Source organism: Equus przewalskii, chromosome 9, assembly GCF_037783145.1.
Source record: "Equus przewalskii isolate Varuska chromosome 9, EquPr2, whole genome shotgun sequence".
NCBI classification, from domain to species: Eukaryota; Metazoa; Chordata; class Mammalia; order Perissodactyla; family Equidae; genus Equus; species Equus przewalskii.
Window position 1 is genome coordinate 18,743,487 of NC_091839.1, and position 23,014 is coordinate 18,766,500.

General features: G+C 55.2%; 2 protein-coding genes across 7 annotated transcripts; one reads left to right on the forward strand and one right to left on the reverse strand.

The window, feature by feature from the left end:
* Window positions 1-1,827: 1,827 nt before the first annotated feature.
* Window positions 1,828-7,735, reverse strand: PIH1D1 (PIH1 domain containing 1). 2 transcript variants are annotated; one of them, XM_008523785.2, is made up of 10 exons: window positions 7,583-7,735; window positions 5,854-5,947; window positions 5,453-5,519; window positions 4,868-5,047; window positions 3,674-3,735; window positions 3,501-3,582; window positions 2,925-3,054; window positions 2,597-2,672; window positions 2,095-2,238; window positions 1,828-1,949 (listed from the first exon to the last, which is right to left on the reverse strand). In XM_008523785.2, exons 2-10 carry the CDS (start codon window positions 5,941-5,943, stop codon window positions 1,908-1,910), a joined length of 873 nt encoding a protein of 290 aa, XP_008522007.1. In that variant the 5' UTR covers window positions 5,944-5,947; window positions 7,583-7,735; the 3' UTR covers window positions 1,828-1,907. The 2 variants fall into 2 exon arrangements, with proteins under 2 accessions (XP_008522007.1, XP_070489255.1); XM_070633154.1 differs by lacking the exon at window positions 7,583-7,735 and adding an exon at window positions 6,598-6,683.
* ALDH16A1 (aldehyde dehydrogenase 16 family member A1) lies at window positions 6,744-22,193 on the forward strand. 5 transcript variants are annotated; one of them, XM_070633144.1, is made up of 18 exons: window positions 6,792-6,972; window positions 8,526-8,700; window positions 11,222-11,324; window positions 11,731-11,857; window positions 12,426-12,604; window positions 12,691-12,768; window positions 13,226-13,407; window positions 13,494-13,646; window positions 14,129-14,314; window positions 14,510-14,605; window positions 14,815-14,951; window positions 15,118-15,223; window positions 15,307-15,437; window positions 15,769-15,936; window positions 16,160-16,361; window positions 20,482-20,667; window positions 20,983-21,105; window positions 21,619-22,193. In XM_070633144.1, the coding sequence occupies exons 2-18, from the start codon at window positions 8,665-8,667 to the stop codon at window positions 21,778-21,780; spliced, it is 2,355 nt and encodes a 784-aa protein (XP_070489245.1). In that variant the 5' UTR covers window positions 6,792-6,972; window positions 8,526-8,664; the 3' UTR covers window positions 21,781-22,193. The 5 variants fall into 5 exon arrangements, with proteins under 5 accessions (XP_070489244.1, XP_070489247.1, XP_070489245.1 ...); XM_070633145.1 differs by having other exon boundaries at window positions 6,807-6,972; window positions 8,551-8,700; XM_070633143.1 differs by lacking the exon at window positions 8,526-8,700 and having other exon boundaries at window positions 6,744-6,972.
* The last annotated feature ends 821 nt before the right edge of the window (window positions 22,194-23,014 follow it).

Consider the following 23,014-nt stretch of genomic DNA (forward strand, 5'->3'; position numbering starts at 1 on the left):
TCCCCACCCTCTGAGTTCTTGCTCCACCCACGAGTTCCAGCCCCGCCCCTCTGGGGTTGAACCCCGACTCTTTTGAGTCCCCAGCCGGCAGGCGCGTCCTGCCCGGCTCCTCTCTCCAGACCAGCCCCCTCCCCGACGCTGAGTCCACTGCCAGAGGCAGGCCACAGGAGCGTGCTCCCTTCCCCCCCTGCTTCGGGCCGCAAATGCATTTGGGATTAAATTTTCATGATGTGGCACAGGCCCGCAAGGGGGTGGGAGGGAGCAGTCGGTGCAGCGGGCGGGCGCTACGGACGGGGTGGCCTGGCTGCCACTGCCCGCCGCGGCCTCTCGCCCCTCGCCTTGTCTCGCTGGGTCTCTGGGTCTCACAGTTTTGCCTATGTTTGAGAAAGCCCCTGATTCCCGGGGAGCCCGGACCCCTGGGTCCCAGGGAGGAGTAGCCGGCGGAGCAGTCCCCACGCGCCACCCTGTGGCGGCAGAATTCCCTGCCTGGGTGCGGAGGCGGCGGCCGCGGCTCCGAGCCAGGTGTGAAGGTGGAGCAGATGGTGAAGAGGAGGGAGGGGGAAGGGGGAGCCGCTGCTGCCAAATCTTCGGCCTTCGCCGGAACCATCACCATGGAGATAGAGGAAGGCGGAAAGGACCCAGCCCCACACTTTTTCAAGACCTGGGAATGAGTTTCTCGGCCTCCCAGGGAGAGTTCCCGTGTGAACTACAAGTCCCAGCGGCCGCTGGACCTCACCGTTTGCTTCGAAAGGGTCGCGTACTCCGAGGGCCGCTGGGAGTTGTAGTTCTGAGACCGTGGGCTGAGGATACATTGCGCCCTCTGGTGAACACGGCGACCACGTTTGCTCCTTCAGAGGCACCACTCTATCCGATGTCATCCCCTACCTTTGCGCCTTCTCACCATCTACTCCCCCTCGCCCCCAATTCACTCCGTTCCAGCCACACCGACCTCCTTGCTGTCCTTCCAACATTTACCACTGAGGCTCCTCTATTTTCTCATCCTCCTAGGACTCGCTACGGAAGGAGAGGCTGTTGGCAATCATTCATTCATTCAATAAATATTGAGTTCCTACTGTATGTCAGGCATTGTCACACCACAGGGGACACAGCTGTGAGTGTAACCCTGGGTATTGCGGACCACCAGAGGAGGATTCTAACTCAGCCGGGAAAGATCAGAGAAAGCTGGAAATTTGAAAACCTTTCCAGGGAAAGCTCAATAAAAGGATGATGGGGATGCGGGGGTGGAGGGGTTAGTATCCGCAGCAGAGAAAATGATACTTGCAGAGTCGGGAAGTGGGAAAACAGTGATTGTGATGTGAATTACAGTTCCAGGAATGGGCAGCTTCTCAGTTCGAGGGGTAGGAAAGGCTAGAGATGATGGCGTGGGTCTGATCACCAAAGGGCTGGGGAAACGTCCCCTGTGAGGACAAGACGACTAGAAATGTCCTGGGTTGTATGGAGCAAATTGTAAGTAGAGGGAACAGCAGAAACTAAGGTGCAAAAAAACCCGTGTGGTCAGAACACTGTTCAATGTGACTAGTCTGAATAAGAGGGAGGAAGAGGCCAAAATGAGGTGTGAAAGGGGCCAAACCACAGAGCCTGGAGGGTTGGGCTGAGGGGTTGGACCTTTTCCTGGGGGCGCGCGGGAGCCAAGGAAGGGCGGTGGACGGGGAGGGTGGGGAGAGACTGGAGGCACGGAGGCCAGAGGGAGGATGCAGGGGAGAGCGCGGGGCCTGAGCTGGGGCAGGGACCTCCACGGGCCTCCAGGGCTATGGTCCAATGTCCCTCTTCCTTCCCACTCCCCTGTACTCCCAGCCAGAGACAGAACAATGGAAACATCTTTTATTTCAATTTTAGAGAAGCTACCAGCCTCTTCTCCCCACTCGGAAAGATGGGCAGACAGCCGGTCAAGAAGGCACCGACAGAAGGGGCATTGCCACCATCAGTTGCTGAGGAGAGAGAGGAAAGGGGAGGAGGATTCAGGACCCAGGAGTCCAGCCCCCAGCCCCCTCCTCCCTCAGACCCAGGAGTGCAGGTCCCCCAGTGTCCCCACTTCCCTGCACCTCCCCCTCTTCCCCCCATCACCCTAGGTACCCTTCTCTTCCGATGGAAGGCCGCCTTGCTCTCGTCAGAGTTGATCCGCAGGGGGATGTAGGCATCCAGATGGTACAGCTGCTGGGGGCCCCCCACCACCAGGCGGTTCTCCCCAATCTCCAGCGACAGCCCCAGAGCTCCATCCTGGGGATGTGGTGGAATCAGCCCACCCCTCCCTTCCCAGCAACAGGGTGATAATAACATGGACCCGGGAGAGAAGCCTCGCATGTTGGGATACCATATTTAAAGGGTCTCATCTCCCAGGGAAGAGATGAGAGACAGTAATTACAGGTCTCCCAGAGTGAGCGCTTACAATGCTCTGGGCATCCTTGGGACACCGGAAGTGAGCCTGAGGGCCCCATGGGACAGAGGAGGCCCCACGCTCAGAGGGCAGCAGTAGCCAGGCTCACACAGGTCCCGAAACAAGCCCAGATCACTCCTTCTCGGAAGAACCCAACCCTTGCAGACCTCATTCTCCCACTCTACTCCAGCGTGCACTCACCAGTTTCGGGAGGTCAATTTCAGCCAAGAGGAGATCAGGGGCTTCCAGCCAAAGGTTCAAGTGAGGCTTTTCAGGGCTTGGGAGGAACAAGACTCAGAATCACAAAGATCTGCCAGGTCTTTGCTGAGGCTGTTCCTTCTGCCTGCATGCTGTTCCCTCCTCTTCTCCCTCTCACCAGCCCTGCTGCCTCAGGATGCCTTCTCAGTGGGAGATCTGCTCCTCCCCTCTCTGGGTTCCCAAAGCTCCAGGACACCGCCTGGCTATGGGGAGGGAGGGACTGCAAAGAGCGTTGGGGAAACAGGAGAGAGGGAACTCATCGAAGACCCACCTTTCCTCAGGTCGGAGGGAGTCGGGAGTGTACAGGTTCTCCAGCTCCTGGATCCGAGGACGCTGCCGGGACCGGATATTCTGCTGGGAGATGGAGCCCAGGAAAGCCCGGTTCTTCAACATGCGCCACTCTGCGGGGAAGGTGCGCAGGGTCAAAGGTCCCATGGGTCAGGGTTCCCATGGCTCCCTTAGGAGGTTCTACACTGGAAGAGCCTCCTGGGAGAGACTCCGACCCTCCGAGGATGCCAGGGACCTGACCACACCCTCAAGATTGGCTTTAGGAGCCCCGCCCACCTTGGCCCCGCCCTTCCAGGGGTATTAGCCAATAAAATCTGCCCCCTGGAGATACCGCTGGCTCCGTCCTTCACAGGCTCTCCAGACCCCGCCCCTTCCCAGGAATCCCGGGCCGGGCCCAGCCCCCGGGTTCACCTAGGGAAGCCTCGCCCTCTCCCCTGAATCCGCAGCCTAGGGGCTAAGAAAATCCTTGCCTGCACCAGCCCCACCTCTCCCAAAGTGGGAGACCTCTTCTCTCTCTTCTCCCTCTCCCCTCCCCGGTGGCCCAGGCCCTGCCCCCCACCTGGATTCAGCTGCAGGCTGTATTTGTCCTCAAGGCCCTCCCTGGCGATGGTGACCACGAGCTCTCGCAAGAAATCGCTGTTCTAGGAATGAGAAGCACAGAAGAGATGCGGGAGGGCTGGAGGTGGAGGAAGACGCCCCAGCCCAGGCCTCACCCGCAGCCCCGCCCCCAACCTGCATCCTCCGGTAGAAGTCGCTGTTGACAGCTACGTCGTAGGCGGTACAACCCTGGCCTTCTGCGGGGAGAGAAAGGGGGTGAGACCCCCAGGCCTCCATGGGAACGCCACTGCCCAGACACAGACACGAGGAAGAAACAATAAAGGACAGCAGCCACAAGAGCCAGAGAGATTCGGAGGCGATCAGGAAATGAGGACTCAAAACACGCATTTGCCAGTCTGGACTCTCATAACCAGTCTCCTCTCCAGCTCCAGCCTCTTCCCCTCTGGTCCTTCCCCACCGTGTCCCAGAGCTGACCCTGCCCCTCCCATGGCTCCCCGGTGCCCCCAGGCTAAGGTCTGAGTCCTTCAGCCTAGGCTGCAGGCCCTGTGTGGTCTACCCCTCCTACCTGGAAAGAAGCTCACTTTTCTAGCACCTCGTCCCTTTAAATTTCTTCCAAACACTCTTGATTACTGACCAGTCCAACTCAGTCATTCTCTCTGGATCCCTCTGTCCCCTCTGCCTAGAACTCTCTTCTCTGCCTTGGCCTGAAGAACACCTCTGGTTCTTTCAAATCTTATATCTGGAATTGCCTCCTCCAGGAAGCCTTCCCTGACCCTCGGTGGGGTTTAGAGCTCTCTGCAGCGCAGCACCAATCACACCACATTGAAGTCCCATCTGTCTCCTTCGCCCTTGCCCAAGACTAGGAGTTTCTCACCGGCAAGTTCCGGGCTTGAGAAGTCCCTACTCCCCAGGGCACTGCCCAAAGCTTGGTCGCAGGAGACTTCAGGGGACATATGTGATTTGAAAAAACAACGATATAGACACAGAAATGCAACAGAGACAGAGGTCGACAAGGCGGAGAGAGAGAGACAGGAAAGAAGGGAGGAGAAGAAAACAGGGATGAGGGCGAGAGCTGGCCCGGGACTACAGCCAGGAGATCCACTAATGAGTACACTGCCCAGCCGTCCCTCGGCCCGGGGTGGGGCAGGGAGAAGTGCCAGCCTGGATAGGTGGGCAGAACCAGGACTGCCCTATGCGGCAGGTGCTGGATGCCCAGGAGGCTAGGGATTCACCACGGGAGAAAGGATCAAATCAGAGGGGCCACATTTCTGGGTCCTGAGGGAGGAGGATCCTGGGCCCTGGATTTTTGGATCCTAGGGAAGAAAGGACCCAGGGGGCTGGATTCCTGGGTCCTCTGAGGGCACTGACTTGCATCCAGTTCAGCGTGAGGCTCTCCCAGACTCATAGGGATGCGAAACCCGGCTTGGTCCTCCTCCAGCATCTGAAGCAGCTCATCCTCGGTCACGTCAGCGGGAGGAGGGATGGAGGGTGAGTGGCAGATGTTGATGAAAACCTTCCCTTCCGATGAGTTGGTCTTTACGCAGAAACCTGGTGGGAATGGGTTTGTCCTGACCATCTGTCTCTGCATGGGGCTCAGTTTCTGTCCACGCACTCCTCGATCTCCGACCGCCTTTTGATCTGTCCTCCTTTTTGGGTCTCGGTCCTCCATGTTCTGGTCCGTTCCCCTCCCTGCCCCTAGGATCTCTGATTCTCTTTCTATCTTTGAGCCGCTGTCCCCCTAGTCACTCCTGTCCTCCCCATCCTCTCTTTGGATCTTGGCCCCTTCCCTGCTCTCTCTGGGTCTCTTCACTCCACCCCACCCCACCCCCCACCAGGCCTCTGTGCTCTATTACTGTCTCTTTCCTCTCTCCTCTCTGTGTCCCCAGCCCCCAGTCTCTGTCCACCTCTCTCTGGGACTCTGTCCCTCCCTCTGTGGGTTTCTGCCTTCCTCACCAGGCTGAGGTTGGATCTGTGTTGACTCTGGTTTGCTTGTCTGGGCTTGCTGGAGCTCCTTGGAGGCCTGTGTGAAGGAAAACAACCTCTAGATGTGGCGTCTGAGTTATCAGACCCCTCCTTTGTTCTTCAAACGTTTATCGAGCGATTTTTATGTATTTGAGCTGTGCAGGGAATAAGACATACTATGTCCTTTTCCTCCTTTGAGGATCCCAAAGAACAAACCCAACCCCACTTTCGTTTCTTCCAGAACCTAGCAAACTGGGAGTTCAGCAACTACAATTCCATGTAAGGCCCAGTTGCCGCCCTACTGCATTCTGGGAACTGTAGTCCCATCTCTGAGCACTAAGGGAAAAACACCCCCCGAATACCCAGGGACCCAGGAGCTGGTCAGGGCGCACCTGCAGCAGCAGCTCCTCGAAACGCGCCGTCTCAGCGCCCATCGTCTCTACCTCGCTTAGCTCCGGCACCAGCAGCCTCGAGTCCGCCATGGCCCTGGGGAAGAGACCTAGGCGTCCTCAGCAACCCCGACGTGGGGAACCTTCGCCGGGATCCGAACTCTGGGGCCTGCGGCCGGGCCCTCAACCGACTCCCGACAGCCACGATTCTGTACGAAAATCTAAGAATCTGGCCTGAGACTACAATTCCACTCAGACCAGATACCGTCGTCAAATCCGTTGGGAGCCAATATCTCTAGATGCTCTCTAGGTCCTACCCGCCCCATGTGTAAATGACAGCCACACTTCCGGCCTCTGCGCAAGCCACACTTCCGATTACCCCGACGTTCATTCGTCAATCCCGCAACCGCATGCGCGCTACTGACCAATCATGGCCTAAATCTGAAGCCCCGCCTCTCACCTCAACCAATCAAAACTAAATCCTGAGACTGCGCACTAAGTGCCACACTTCCTGTGTCGCTTAAAGCCACACTTCTACCGACAAACACGTCTGTCCAACTAACGGGGCAATCAAGGCTGGCACACTTTCAAAACTTTAATTTCAATGTCCATCCTAAAAGACCCCCTTCTGATCTCTGAACTATCACTTCGTCCCAGAGCTAGAGTCGATTCTCTAGTAAACGTAATTTGGACTAAAAGCGGCACTTCCTGTCTCCCATATATGAACAGGGGGGCGAGAAGACACACCAATACGGTCACCCTTCTAAATCTGGAGCCCTCCTAACTATTTGCGAGGCGCCCACATTTTTGTTCCCTCTTCCCCCGCCGCTTTGAGGACTGCGCATGCTCCAAACTATATTCCCCAACGCGGGCCTGTAGGCGGGGTCACCGGGTCCTAAGGCGGGGTTACGCTCTATCTCCGTAGCCCCGCCCCTGGGGCTGGAGTGGGTGGTGCCGACTTCGGACCCCAAGGTTCCCCTTTGGCAGAGAGCCCCGCAGTCCTTCGTGGAAAGCGGCTCAGGCGGGGTGATGGCTGCGGCGACGCGCACAGCGCCCCGCGCCCGAGAAATCTTCACCACGCTGGAGTACGGACCCGCGCCGGAGAGCCACGCATGCGCACTGGTGAGGCCCTGCCTGGCCACACTGCCTACACGTCCCCCCTCACCTTCCCCCCCACTTCCAGGCCCTGTTTTGTGCGCGGACTCCCGTGATCCTCCGCGGCTGTTCAGCAGCCCCGCCCCTTTCCGTCCCTTGATTCCCGCCCCGCCTTAGACCCAGCCCTGGAGCATGTTCCCAGGAGCCCTTGCGGTGGCCGTCTCAGCCTTTTAGTCTCTTGCGTTGATTCTTAGGAGCTGCTGTGCTCCGCGCTGCAGAGCTCACGGAGGTGTTTCCCCGATTCCTCAGAACCCCCCCCGAGAGGCTCCTGGGATTCCTCAGGGCCCCCTCAGGATCTCCCGTGATCCCCCGGGACTCCGAATTCCTCTGGGGCTCCGTGATCTTTCAAGGACACTCAGAACCCCCTCAGACCTCCCGCGTTTCCCCCAGAACATTCTGTGGCTCTCATGGTCCTCCAGGACCCCCCGCATTCCTGGGGGGCTCCCTTTCTCACTCGGAGACCTTCGAAACCCCCGCAGAGCCCTCGTGATTTCTCAGGGCCCCCTCGATCCTTGCGGGGCTCCTATGATCTCGGGAACTCTCAACCCCAGAATACATCAGACCTTACTGTAATTACCTGCTGCCCCTCCGAAGACCCCCGTGGGGCTCCCCTGACCCCTCACGGCCTCTCAGAATGTCCCTTGGGGCTCCCGTGATTCTTCAGGGCCTCTTAAGATCCTCATGAGGATCCCGTGATCCCTCGTGGTTCTTCAGAACTTCCCTAAGACTCACATGACCCCTCAGCGTCTCCCAGAACCACCTTGGGGTTCCTTGGTGCATAAGTAGGGTGCCTTGAATATTCTGTAGTTACCTAGACCCCTCAAAATCCCGCCGTGGGGCTCTCGTCATCCCACAGGGGCCTCTAGCACCCGGGCGTGGGAAGCTTGGGCTTCTCTTAATGGAGAGAAAAGGAGGCTGGCCAAGTGGAGGAAGATGAGGCCAGAGCCTGCGCGGGCTGTGGAGATGGAGAGGAGGGGATGAGGCAGAGATCCAGGAGAAACAGGGTATAGGGGATTGAGAGGGCAAGAACTGGGGTCTGGTCATGTGACTGCGTGGCTCTTCTGCCCCCACCCCATGGTGAACCTAGGAAGAGCCGGACTCAGGGGGGACAGAGGCTGAGCTTGGTTATCACATAATGAGTGTAAAGGACCTGGGGATAGCCTTGGGCTGTGGCAGGAGTCAAATGCTACTTGGGCCTGAACCTCAGATCTGGAAACGGACCTGGGAGTCACCCATGTAGAAAGAACCATGGGAGTGACCAGATTATCTAGAAATAGAGTGTAGACTCAGATAAGAGGATCTGGGATAAAGTACAGAGAATTCCCACACTTGGAAGTGAAGCTGAGCCCCCGGATTCAGAGGCCATGCCCCCACCACCACCCCAAGCCAAGGTGCCAGGGTCTCAGCCTTACAGTCTGTGGGCCAGACTCAACCCACAAACATTTTCTTTGGCCTGACCTTTATGTTTGAAAATGTGAATTAGCCAACAACTAATTCCGTGTAAACATCCGGGATTCCAGCTCCTCTTGAAAATCCAATCCTCAGAGTTGGCAAGCTTTGGCTCACAGTTCCTGACAAAAATCATCTGGATCCAGTAGCGACTGTTTTTAGACAAGTCCTGAATTCCCAGTCTCCAGCAGGCCCCCTTCTCGCACTAATATGGCCTGGCAGCACCCTGCGGACATTCTTTTAGAGGTTTGTTTTTCTTTGGGGAAAGTTTTGCAAACTTCCGCAGAATACTGATTATTCTGAACTCCTGTTTACCCATCGCTCAACTTCAACAATTATCAACATTTGGTCTAATGTTGTATCTCTTTGTTTTCTCCCTTTTTTCTGGAGTGATTTTAATCCCAGTTGTCATGTTATTTTCCCATAAATATTGTAATCCTCATTTCTACGAGATAAGGGCTCATTTTGTAATGTAACCACCGTGCCATTTTCACACTTGGCAACATTAACAGTCCTTCTTCAATATCATCTAATGCCCAGCTCATGTTCATATATCCCCAACTATTTCAAAAATGTCTCTTTCCCTGGGTGGCAGGGGCGGCGGGCCAGGGGGGAGGTATGTTTGAATTTGAGACTTCTGGCTGACCATTTCATTTTAAAGATTTTATTTTTCCTTTTTCTCCAAAATCCCCCAGTACATAGTTGTGTGTTTTTAGTTGTGGGTCCTTCTAGTTGTGGCATGTGGGACATTGCCTCAGCGTGGCCTGATGAGTGATGCCATATCTGCGCCCAGGATTTGAACTGGTGAAACCCTGGGCCGCCGAAGCAGAGCGCGAGAACTTAACCACTTGGCCATGGGGCCGGCCCCTGACAATTTCATTTTAAAGTAAGCAGGGTTAGAGAAAAATCGGGAGAATGTGGCATCGGGGAAGGTAAGAGAAAACAGAGTTTGTAGAAGGAAAAAGTGGGAGGCGTGTCTTGGATTTAGCAAGGATTTAGGGAAGACAGGACCAGAGAGAGAGAGAAACATTTAGCAGACGTGGAGGCGAAATGCAATAAAATTAATGGAAAGTCTCGGGGTCGGCCCGGTGGCGCAGCGGTTAAGTGTGCACATTCCACTTCCGGGGCCCCAGGTTCGCTGGTTCGCATCCCGGGTGCGGACATGGCACCGCTTGGCAAAAGCCATGCTGTGGCAGGCGTCCCACGTATAAAATAGAGGAAGATGGGCATGGATGTTAGCTCAGGGCCAGTCTTCCTCAAAAAAAAAAAGAAAGTCTTAAGTCGTGCTGCTCTGAGCCTGTGACGTGTATTGGTCTATTTGATCCTCACCATGGCCCTGTGGAGTAGGGAGGGACTATGATTATCCTCATCTGCCAGTCAGCTCCCAGCTGGCTTAGCCGAGGCCAGGGTGTTCGAAGGCCCTGGCTAAGGTTGCACAGCAAGTAAGCACTGGGGCCACATTCAAACCTGGGCTGTGTGGCCCCTAACTCCAGGAACTCGATGCTAGGCTGCCCCTCCTGCAACGCCCGTGTGCTGTCTTGGCCTCAGTTAGATGCCTCACAGCCAAATAAGCTACACGTGGCAGGGTAGCATCAGCCCTGTGTCTTCAGTGAGGGTCCACATTGCTCCCGCACATGATGACAGCTGACAGCTGAGGTGGGAGGGAACGCCATCACACAGGTAGGCCTGGAAGCCACCTGGCATAGAAGGCATACATCCCGAAGAGAGCCTACTACCGCTTGATCCAGCCTCCTGGGCATTGCTTCCAGGGTCCTGGCAAGGGGCGTGCCCCGTCCCAAGAATGCACAGCACTCCAGAAAGCCCCAGTGATCTGGCTTCCTACTGGATATTTACGGCGTGTTCCCAGTTTCCCCAGGCCAGGGACAGTGGACCTGTCAGGGGTCGATGTTGCCTCAGAATGCAGCTGAATCGTATCAGGTTTCCAGGAAAATAGCAAGTTAACCTAAGGTCATTTCTCCATGGAGGAGAAAAGGCTTTGTAACTGCCAAAGGGGATCTTCTATCCGCCACAAGACAAGCCAACAGTCGGGAGGCAAGATGGTAGGAGAGAAAGGGTCTTTTATTCCAGCTTGCCAGCAAGGGGGAAGATGGTGGACTCGTGTCCTAAAGAACCATCTTAAAGCTACAAAATTTTGAAGCAGTTTTGTGGACAAATGGGCTACAAAGGGGGGGGTCTTGGGATGTTGACCATCTGGAGCTGTCGTCCTTGAGACTACAGAACATTCCTTTCTCTCTTCACCCACGACGGATATCAGCAGAGGTTTTTTTCCCGAAGGTCGTCACATCCCTGGAAAAGCTGAAAAAACAAAGTTATCGTCTTATCAGAATAAGGAGGTCTGTGTATAAGCCAAGCCTTCAAAAATAGAGAAGCAGATGTGTACTTTTCTAAGCTATGTGCGAACTGGAGCATTGCTAATGAGGAAAAGGGGGGTCTTGTTAGAGTCCCAACGTAGTTTCCCTCTATAAGATGGCTTCCCTTATGCTAACCATCGGCTGTGTTTATCTTAAGCTATTTAGGTGGCACTAACAGTTTCATTCATCTTACATTCACGTTTATGTTTAAAAGCCAATAGGGTACCCCTCATATGTTGCTGGTGGCAATGGGAAACTGCAGCTGCTGTGGAAAACAGTTTGGTGGTTCATCAATGTTACCCCTGGGGCTGCCATTTGACCCAGACTCTGCATGGGGACTGAGCTCTCCCAGCTGCCTCCTAGACCCCTTTCCAAACTGTCCCCCTCTCCCCCAGGCCTGGCTGGACACCCAGGACCGGCACTTGGGTCACTATGTAAATGGAAAGTGGTTAAAGCCGGAACGTAGGAATTCAGTGCCTTGCCAGGATCCCATCACAGGTATGAGGTGTCCCCAGTCATTCTGGGAGGGAGAGGTGTCTAGACCCCCAGCCGTACCCACCAACAACACCCCGTTCTCTTTGCTCAGGGCCCTGAGGGCAGGGAGCAACTGGTGAGAGGAGGAGGCTGAGATTTCCAGCTCTTTCTGATAATCAGCGTCCTAATTATGGTCCCAATTCCCTGTGGATACTTTTTGAAGTCACTGTCTACTAAAATCCCTTTCTTGTCTGTGGGACCCAGCCAGAGCAATGACCGATAGATTTATCCCCATTTGTCAGAGGGCAAAACTGAGACCCAGAGTAGGCTGGAGACAAACTTTACTGCCTTGGGATGCTACTGGGCTCCAGAAATCTCAGCCCCCTCCAGTTCTGACATGGGCTCCCTTCCCTCCCATTCATCTTCCCAGGAGAGAACTTGGCCATTTGCCTCCAGGCCCAGGCGGAGGATGTGGCGGCAGCCGTGGAGGCAGCCAGGACCGCGTTGGAGAACTGGAGCACGCTCCCCGGAGCCCGTCGGGCCCAGCACCTGACCAGGTAATGTAGTTGAGATCTGGACCCCAGGAGGTGGGGAAGGACTTGGGAACAAAACTTTATTTCCCAATATCCCATTGAATTCATGGCAGCTAAGGCTCGTATTCCCAGCATGCCTTTGAGCCTTTAGCAACTAAAACATCTGTTTCCCACTATCCACTGGGACAGTAATGACAAAGCCTCTATTTCTCAGAATATCCTTGGGGCTCATCCGAGCTCCATTTCTCTGCAGCTTACCGGGACTGGTGGAGCCATTTTCCAGCACATTCTTGGGGCAGCTGGAGACAAAGATTCCATTTCCCAGAGTGCAATTGATATTATAGCCTAAGCCTCAATTTCCCAGCACCTTTGGGGGTTACAAGTGGCCAACATCTTTACACTGCACTCTCAAGTGTGGAGTGTTCCCAGACTACATTTCCCATGAATCTTTGGTGCCTTCCACCCCTAGTAAATGGTGGGGATGCCCCCAGGGTTTCATGGGAATTGTAGTCCAGGTATATGGGGCATGTTCCAGGCCTCCGCCAGGCTGAGGGATAGTGGGAAATGACTTTCCCACTTGTTTTCTCCACAGGCTGGCCAAGATGATCCAGAAGCACCAGCGCCTGCTGTGGACCCTGGAGTCCCTGGTTACTGGACGGGCCGTTCGAGAGGTTCGAGACAGGGATGTCCCGCTGGCCCAGCAGCTGCTCCAGTACCATGCAGTCCAGGCACACACCCAGGAGGAGGCGCTGGCAGGCTGGGAGCCCATGGGTGAGAAGCAGGAGTCCTGGCCCCCAGCCCCCGCCTCCCTTATGACCCATCGGTGCCTGCCCCAGTCCCCTCATTTGTTCTTGCAGGAGTAATTGGTCTCATCGTGCCACCCACATTCTCCTTCCTTGAGATGATGTGGAGGATTTGCCCTGCCCTGGCTGTGGGTAATTGATGGGCTGGGGCCTGGACTTCTGGGTCTGAAGGAGGAGGGACTGGGAGCTGGACTCCTGGTCTGAGGGAGGAGGGGCTGGGGGCCTGACTCCTGGGTCTGAGGGAGGAGGGGCTGGGGGCCTGGATCCCTGGGTCTGAGGGAGGAGGGGCTGGGGTCTGGACCGCTGGGTCTGAGGGAGGAGGGGCTGGGGCTGGACTCCTGGGTCTGAGGGAAGAGGGGCTGGGGGCCTGGATCCCTGGGTCTGAGGGAGGAGGGGCTGGGAGCCTGGACTCCTCGTCTGAGGGAGGAGGGGCTGGGGGCCTGGACCCCTGGGTCTGAGGGAGGAGGGGCCGGGGGCCTGGACTCCCCAGTCTGAGGGAGGAGGGGTTGGGGGTCTGGACTCCTGGGTCTGAGGCAGGAAGGGCTAGGGGCTGGGACTCCAGGATCCTTGAGCTGCCTACCTTTCCCAGGCTGCACTGTGGTGGTCCTCGTGCCCCCAGCCTCCCCGGCGCCCCTCCTCCTGGCCCAGCTGGCAGGAGAACTGGGCTCATTCCCAGGAATCCTCAACATGATCAGTGGCCCTACCTCCCTGGGGCCAGTCCTGGCCTCCCAGCCTGGAGTCCAGAAGGTGGCCTTCTGTGGAGCTGTCGAGGTATTTTCAGGTCTGGGAGGGGGATGAGACACGGCTCGGGGGCTGGAATGCTCTTCCCTGAGCTGAACCCTGCGGGGGTCCCACAGGAAGGACGTACCCTTCGGCGGACCCTGGCGGGCCAGGGTCTCGAGCTGAGCCTGGCCCTGGGGGCCGAGTCGCTGCTGCTGCTGACAGAGGCAGCTGATGTGGACTCGGCTGTGGAGGGTGTCGTGGATGCAACCTGGTCCGACCGCAGCCAGGTGAGACCCATGCACTCATGTCCCCTCGTGTCCTCAGGGCTGTGCATTCTGTCCAGAGCTTGGGGCCCTGAGTCTCTGTTCATGTTCATTTTCAGTTCTTTGCATCCCAAAGCTCTATCTTTACACCGTCGCTTATGTGGGGCTCCTCATCACCCCGAGTTTCTGAATCCCCACGTCCTGGCTCTCGTGGTCTTACAGAGTCAGGGGCTCTGTATCTCTTATTCGTTAGGATCTCTTCATTTTTCGGAGTATCCATGTCTCTCGTTTTCCAACCTTTCTCTTCACCCTGAATCACCAACTTTCTGTAACTCCATCTCGTACCTGGGCTTCGGGGCCTCAGAGTCTCCAGGGTCCTCGGCCACTTTTCCCTGATCCCCCTTTAATGTGTTCATGTGTGTCCCTGAGTCTCGGCCCTCTGTGGGGACCTGTCCCCACCACATGGGCCCTGAGTTCACCTGCCCCGACACCCCTTTTCCTATCAGGGCGGCCTCAGGCTTCTCATCCAGGAGTCTGTGTGGGATGAGACGATGACACGGCTCCAGGCGCGGATGGGGCGGCTTCGGGTTGGCCGAGGGCTGGACGGGGCTGTAGACATGGGGGCCCGAGGGGCTGCCGCACGTGACCTGGCCCAGCGCTATGTGCACGAGGCCCAGAGCCAGGGTGCGCAGGTGAGCTGGGAGCAAAGACTCCGGGGTGCCGGCGAGGAGGGACCTGGAGACCCGACTCCCAGGTCTGAGGGAGGAGGGGCTGGGGCCTGAAACCCCGGGTCTGAGGGAGGAGGGGCTGGGGGCTCCAGGGCTCCCGGGTCCTTGGGCGGGAGGGGCTGGGGGTGGACTTCTTGATCTATGTCTCTTTCTCCCCAGGTGTTCCAGGCTGGCGATGTGCCCTCAGACAGCCCATTCTATCCACCAACCTTGATCTCTGACCTGCCCCCAGCCTCCCCATGTGCCCAGACTGAGGTGAGCCCCGTAGGACCCCAGAGATCCTGTTCCATCCCCATGTCCTCAGCCTGATATGGGCAGCAGCACTCCAGCTGCGGAGGCCCCTGGGCTGGCCATTTGGCCTGGGTCTGGGGGCTGCTGACTACTCTCAGCTGGTCCCGCAGTGGGTGGGGTGTCAGAGGGAGGGGCTGGCCAGGCCGCCTGAACTCCCTCGTCACCCCTTCCAGGTGCCATGGCCTCTGGTGGTGGCCTCCCCATTCCGCACAGCCAAGGAGGCCCTGGCAGTGGCCAACGGGACGCCCCGAGGAGGCAGTGCCAGCGTGTGGAGCGAGAGGCTGGGGCAGGCCCTAGAGCTGGGCTACAGGTCAGTTGGCACCTGCAGGGGCCCAAGAAGCGGCCTGTTGGGATGGCCCAGCTTCAGTCTTGGTGTCCCCGCCTCTCTGTCTGGTCCCTCTCCCCACACTCTCTCTGATTCACTGCCCCCCTCAGCTTTCTCTTCTTCTCTCTGATGTCCCCCTCTGTCCCCACAGGCTCCGGATGGGAATAGTGTGGATCAATGCCCACGGCCTCAGAGACCCTGCCGTGCCCACAGGTGGCTGCAAGGAGAGTGGGTCTTCCTGGCACGGGGGCCCAGATGTGAGTGCCCCCTCCCCACCCATCCCACCCCTCCGTCCACCCTGTGGCCACCTTGCATCCTCTTGACACTGTCCCTCTCATAGGGTCTCTATGAGTATCTGCGGCCCTCAGGGACTCCTGCCCGGCAGCCCTCCCTTTCCGAGAATCTGAACTATGACACCTTTGGCCTTGCTGTCCCCTCCACCCTTCCAGCTGGGCCTGAAACAGGGCCCAGGTGAGCTGTTCCAGGGGCTGCAACGCCCAGAATCCGTGAGGGTGTGGACGGGGCGAGGGGAGGTTATGGCCAACTGGCCTGGAGGGCAATTTGTTAGAGCCATCGAGGGGCTTGCTGAGGATTGCATTCGGGGTCTGACGCCTTCACCCCGACCCCTGATGAGAGTCTTAATTCTGTTAAGTGAAAGTCTGCTCTCCCAGAGACTCCTGGGGCCAGGGATTCGGGGTCCCCCAGAGGCTCGTGGGAGCTGGGGTGGTTCATCCAATGGGAGGCCATGGGCTCTGAGCAGCCCTGGCCCCAGGACCCAGCCTCACGCGTCACTTTGCTCCAGCTCAGCACCCCCCTATGGGCTTTTCGTGGGGGGCCGTTTCCAGGCTCCTGGGGCCCGGAGCTCCAGGCCCATCCAGGATTCCCACGGCAATCTCCATGGCTACGTGGCTGAGGGCGGAGCCAAGGACATCCGCGGTGCTGTGGAGGCTGCCCACCAGGCTGCCCCTGGGTAAGCGGGTCGCACGGGAAAGCCCAGGGGTCGTGGGGCATCAGAGGGGGCAGTCTGGGACCCCCAAGGGCTGATGGGATGTGGGTCTGGCCCCTCACTCCCCTCCCCAGAAGGATGGGCTGTCGGGCCTGGACCCCCGGGGTAGGGGCTGCGGACAGAGGTGGGGCACCTGGGAAGAGCCGGGACCAGGATGCCGACCCCGATGTGCACTGTCCGCCCGCAGCTGGGTGGGCCAGTCGCCAGGGGCTCGGGCAGCCCTCCTGGGGGCCCTGGCGGCTGCGCTGGAGCGCAGGGAGTCCGCACTGGCCGCGAGGCTGGAGAGGCACGGAGTGGAGCTCAAGGTCGCCAAGGCCGAGGTGGAGCTGAGTGTGAGGCGGCTTCGGGCTTGGGGGGCCCGGGCCCAGGCCCAGGGCCACACCCTGCAGGTGAGAGGGGTCCGTGTGTGGGCAGCCAGGTGGGCAGTCTGCAGTGGGGTCAGAGCGGGGGCTCTGGAATGAGCAAGCCAGATGTGGGGTCCAGGCGCAGCCCCACTGGCTCCCAGCTGCATGGTCATCGGCAAGTGGCCTCACCTTTCTGCACCTTGATATTCTCATCTGTGTAATGGGCATATGGCTCACCTTATAGAGGAGCGTTTCAGATTGTTTTTAGTGACCCATTACTGGGCTGTAAAATCAACTTAGTGAGTTGGAACCATGAATTTTTTCTCTTTTCTTTTCTTTTTTTTTTTTTTTGGTGAGGAAGATTAGGCCTGAGCTAATATCCGCCACCAATCCTCCTCTTTTTGCTGAGGAAGACTGGCCCTGAGCTAACATCTGTGCCCATCTTCCTCTATTTTATATGTGGGACGCCTGCCACAGCATGGCTTGACGAGCAGTGTGTAGCTCCACACCCGGGATCCAAACCTGCAAACCCTGGGCTGCCCCAGTGGAGCATGTGAACTTAACCACTGTGCCAGGCCCCATGGCTTTTTTTTTTTTTTAGAAAAAGAGAATAGGATAGAAAATAGAGAGTACATTGCACAGAGTATTTCTTGGTGTGACTTTTGTTTCATTTATGTACATAATATGCAACTGCATATGGATACTGGGTTGGTGTGACCCATATGGCGGGTCCAGTGAAGAAGGCAGGAGGATTGAGCGACTCGGGCGATGGCATAGGAGCACTCAGGGATGGAGATAACAGAAAGATAGCAAGTCATGGGACCTGGGTCTCCTCCATGAATGATTGCAGTCATACAATTATACGACACTATTGACCATGAGGAGTTGTGACGGAGACTAAATGAGTTGAGCACCTAAGGCCTGAGACGTAGCCAAAGGCTCACAAACTGTTTGCTTGTGGGTGGCCAATAAGCTCATTAGTCATTGGAGAAATGCAACTCAAAACCGCGACGAGATATCATTATGCACCCATTAGGGTGGCAACATTCAAAAGACGGACCATAGCAAGTGTTGGTGAGAATGTGGAGGAACTGAGACTCTCGCACCCTGTGAGGTGGATGTAAGAGGGACGACCCCTTTGGAAAACAGTTTGTCAGTTTCTTAAAAAATGAAGTACACTCTTACCATATAACGCACCATGATTCCTAGTTATTTGTTTCAATAGACTTAATTTGTAGGTTTTATCCCAAAAGAACTGAAAGCATAGATTCCCTAGAAAGACTTACATACAGTTGTTTATAGCAGCATTATTCAGAGTAGCCAAAAACTGGAAGCAATCCAAATGTCCCTTGATAGGTTACTGGAGAAACGAGGTGTGGTTCATCCACACAGTGGAATCCTGCTCGGCGGTCAAGGAATGTCCATGCTACAGCATGGATGAATCTCAAAATGACTGAGCTGGTGAAAGAAAGCAGATAAAAGACTCTATGATTCCGTATCTAGAAAGTTCTAGAAAACTCTAGAACATACAAACTAATAGAAAGCAGATCAGAGGTTGTCTGAGGACAGAGAGAGTTCAAATGGGGGCAGGAGGGAAGGAGTACAAAGGGGCACGAGGAAATTTTTTGGGGTAAAGTTCATTATTATCTTTATCTTTTTTTTTTTTTAAGTCTTTTGTCCTCTTCTTCTTCTTCTTTTTTTTTGGAAAGTTGGCCCTGAGCTAACATCTGTTGCCAATCTTCCTCTTTTTTTTTTTTATTGTGGTCTAAATAGTTTATAATGTTGGGAAATTTCAGTTGTACGTTACTATTTGTCAGACGCGGTGTAAATGTGCCCCTTCATCCCTTTGCCCTCCCTCTCTCTCTTCCCCCTGCTAACCACGAAATTGTTCTCTTTGTCCATGTGTTTGTTTATCTTCCACATATGAGTGGAATCATCTGGTGTTTGTCTTTCTCTGTCTGGCTAATTTTGCTTAACATCATACCCTCCGGGTCCATCCATGTTGATGCAAATGGGACAATTTCATCTTTTTCATGGCTGAGTAGTATTCCATTGTATATACATACCACATCTTCTTTCCATTCATCCGTTGATGGGCACTTGGGTTGCTTCCACATCTTGGCTGTTGTGAATAATGCTGCAGTGAACATAGGGGTATATAAGTCTGTTTGGATTGTTGACTTCAAGTTCTTTGGATAGATACCCAGTAGTGGGATGGCTGGGTCATATGGTATTTCTATTTTTAATTTTTTGAGAAATCTCCGTACTATTTTCCATGGTGGCTGCACCAGTTTGCATTCCCACCAGCAGTGGATGAGGGTTCCCTTTTCTCCACACCCTCTGCAACATTTGTTATTTTTTGCCCTGGTCATTATAGCCATTCTAACGGGCAGAAGATGATATCTGAGTGTAGTTTTGATTTGCATTTCCCTGATGATTAGTGATGTTGAGCATCTTTTCACCTACCTATTGGCCATCTGTAGATCTTCTTTATAAAAATGTGTGTTCACGTCCTCTGCCCACTTTTTGATTGGGTTGTTTTTTTTTTTTTTGTAGTTCGGTTGTGTGAGCTCTTTATATATTATGGAGATTAACCCCTTATCGGATATATGACTTGCAAATATTTTCTCCCAGTTGGGGGGTTGTTTTTTCATTTTGATTCTGGTTTCCTTTTCCTTCCAGAAGCTCTTTAGTCTGATGAAGTCCCACTTGTTTATTTTTTCTTTTGTTTCCTTGTCCAAGGAGACACGGTATTTACAAAGATCCTTTTAAGGCTCGTGTCAAAGAGTGTACTGCCTGTATTTTCTTCCAGAAGTTTTATGGTTTCCAGTCTTACCTTCAAGTCTTTGGTCCACTTTGAGTTTATTTTTGTGTATGGAGAAACATAATGGTCAAGTTTCATCCTTTTGCCTGTGGCTGTCCAGTTTTCCCAGCACCATTTATTGAAGAGACTTTCCTCTTTCTGTTGTATCTTCTTGGTTCCTGTGCTGAAGATTAGCTGACTGTAGACGTGTGGGTTTATTTCTGAGCTTTCAGTTCCGATCCATTGATCCATGTGTCTGTTCTTGTACCAGTACCATGCTGTTTTGATTACTGTGGCTTCGTAATTTTGAAGTCAGAGATTGCAATGCCTCCAGCCTTGTTCTTATTTCTCAGGATTGCTTTGGCTGTTCGGGGTCTTCTGTACCCCATATGAATGTTAACATTCTTTGTTCTCTTTCTGTGCAGAATGTCGTTGGGATTCTGATTCGGACCTCTTTTTTTTCCCTCCCCAAAGCCCCAGTGCATAGTCGTGTATCCTAGTTGTAGGTCATTCTAGTTCCTCTCTGTGGGACGCTGCCACAGCGTGGCTTGATGAGCGGCGTGTAGGTCCACACCCAGGATCCGAACCCACGAACCCTGGGCCCCCAAAGCAGAGCACGCGAACTTAACCACTTGGCCACAGGGCCAGCCCTGAAGTTCATTATCTTGATTGTAGTGGTTGGTTTCACATTTCTCAAAACCTATCAAATTGTACCCTTTATTTATTTATTTTGAGTTTCTTTTGGGGAAGATTAGCCCTGAGCTAACATCCGGGCCCATCTTCCTCTACTTTATATGTGGGCCGCCTGCCACAGCATGGCTTGCCAAGCGGTGCCATGTCTGCACCCGGGATCCGAACCGGTGAACTCCGGGCTGGCAAAGCGGAATGTGTGAACTTAACCACTGCGCCACCAGGCTGGCCCCCAAATTGTACCCTTTAACGTGTGTGCAGTTCGGTGAATGTCAAATATATTCAATACAGCTTTCACAAAAAACATACACGCACAAACAAACCCATGGGCCAGGTTCTGAGCCCTCAACACACATTAACTCATTTCATCCTAACAACAAATCTCTGTTGTAGGCACTGTGATTAGCCTCACTTTAAAGATGGGAAACTAAGGCCCAGAGAGGTTAAGTAACTTGCCCAGGGTCACACAGCTGGTGAGTGACAGAGCCGGAACTTGAACCCAGCACCTAGCTCCAGAGTCTGTGCTCTGAACCATCACCTGTTACATTGCTATAGGAATTGTGATGAAGCGAAGATGGGGATGAGAGGAGAGAAGGGCGGGTGATGGAGGAGGCCCTGGGAGGACAGTCAGGCTCCCCTGTCCCGCCCTTGACCTCCTGCCTGTCCCTGCAGGTAGCAGAGCTGAGAGGTCCCGTGCTCCGGCTGAGGGAGCCGCTGGGTGTGCTGGCTATCGTGTGCCCGGACGAGTGGCCCCTGCTGGCCTTCGTGTCCCTGCTGGCCCCCGCCCTGGCCCACGGCAACACTGTGGTCTTGGTGCCCAGCGGGACCTGTCCCATCCCCGCCTTGGAGGTCTGCCAGGTACCGTCACTTGCCTTCCTGCCTGTCCGCTGTGGCTCCCAGCAGCCCCAGGGCAGCAGACTGATGGAAGGTGCCCCCAGGCCCTCACAGAGCTCAGCTCTCCCCCCACCCCCTGGAGAACCCCAGTCCCAACATCCAAGCCTTCACTCCTTGTAGACCCAATGACCATTCTCTCTGGACCAGGACCCCAGCCCCATTCCTTCCGGGAGCCCATGGCCACTCCCCAGGTGCTCACACCTCGCCCTGCCCCCCTGCCCTTGGGCTCTCTCTCTCTTTCCCTTGCCACCCTGGATGACCCACTCTCCGATCCCCTAGGATGTGGCCACCTTGTTGCCAGCAGGCCTGGTGAACGTGGTCACAGGCGACCGTGACCACCTGACCCGCTGCCTGGCCTTGCACCAGGACGTCCAGGCCCTGTGGTATTTCGGATCTGTCCAGGTACGCTTTGTTTGCCTCTCCTCAGCATCTTTGGGAACATGGCGGCACCTGAACTCCCGTTGCTAAGGGGGAGAAACTCCTTGGCAACCAGGTTCTGAGGTCCTGCCCCGTTAGAGCCCGGCTGCTAAGGAAAAGGATCTCCTTAGCAACAGGGGCCTGAGACCCCGCCCATCCCAAACACCTAATCTTATTGGACAACCCATTGCTAAGGACCACATCCTAGCGACAGAGTCAGAAGCCCACTGTCCACCCTCTTAAACCTCCTTAACAAGAGCCTCGGGCCCCATTCCTTTGCATGTGGGCTGTCAACAGGGAGGAAATTCCCTAGCCACAAAGGTCAGCCCTGTTTCCCTCAGCATCTGGAAGTTTCTCTTGCTAGGAGCTGAGCAGTGTAGCCAGAGAGCCTAGGTCAAGCCTTGAGGCCCCTCCTCAGTAAGAGTCCTTGTTGCCAAGGCAGCAGCTGCTTAGCAACCAAGCCGCCGGAATTGCTGATGCCCCCTCTCCCCTCGCCAGGGCTCCCAGTTTGTGGAGTGGGCCTCAGCAGGAAACCTGAAGCCAGTGTGGGTGAACAGGGGCCTCCCGCGGGCCTGGGATCAGGACGCTGAGGGGGCAGGTCCAGAGCTGGGGCTGCGGGCAGCACAGACCAAGGCCCTGTGGCTGCCCATGGGAGACTGACGCCTGTGTACCACCACCGCATCTTGGACGGAGGAGAGATGGGTGCAAACTGTCACCAGACGCCTGAGACTTTCCTCTTATGATGGTTCCCGTGCTCTCTAAGACACCCTGACCAACCTCGGCTGGGCTTCTGAGGGGAGGGAGACAGCAAGCTGCAACTTCTGGTCTCTTTGAGGCCATTTGAGTTCTGAGACTTGGCAGCCCAGTGGGCTGGCTCCAGAACCACACAGTGTTTATGAAACCGATAAGGGGACCTTGGAAGCCCCAGCCAAGGCCATGGGGCCTCTCGTCTCTTCTGGTCTGCTCCATCCGGTGGCTCCTGCTCTTTAACTTTGTCTCCTCCTGCATTGCCTCAGAATCCATAGGGTGCTGGTCTAAAATAAAATTCAGTAGCTCTCTGCAATAAAACAAAAGCCCTGGTAAGTGACTTCTGCCAGTTTCCACAGTGTAAATGCTCCCACGGCGTCAGATTTCAAGCTCCAGATAATTGAACAACCAAATGACAGAATTCCTGAATTTTTTTCTTCTTTTTTTTTTGCTGAGGAAGATTTGCCCTGAGCTAACATCTGTGCCAGTCGTCTTCTGCTTTATATATGGGATGCTGCCACAGCATGGTTAATGAGCAGTGTGTGTATCTGCACCCGGGATCCAAACCCGCCAACCCTGGGCCACTGAAGTGGAGTGCACAACTTAACCGCTATGCCACCAGGCTGGCCCCCAGGATTGCTGAATTTTTAGCAGTCGGTTCCCATGAGCCAAAATGAGCCACTCCACCATACCACTGTTTTAGAATTCTTTTCGATGCAAGGAACTCACTCATGCTAGCTTAGGATAAAAGGGAATTTTCTGGAAGGCTACAGAGATACCTTACCGAAGACAGGGCAAGACATGCATCCGGGCACCCTGGGTCCTGAGAACCTGGAGTGTAGGCACATCCTTTTTTCGTGGGCCCGGGATCTTTTGGGTCTTGTATCTGCCTGTCTGCTTCATTTGAATCTTTCTAGGAAAGACTTGACTTTAGGGAGGCTGCTTAACGGCTCTGAGCCTCACTTTCCTCATCTGTAAAATGGGGCTAAGTGACGGGTACACAGGACGTGCTTAATGAGTGTTGGCTTAATTAGAGGTTGATTTTGTCCTGGGCCACCTCTTGTCGGCATTGACTAAGTCTGGACGCAGAGCTTACCTCTCCCAGGACCTGGACGTTTGCACGGGAGCGACACGGAGGGAGGGGAGC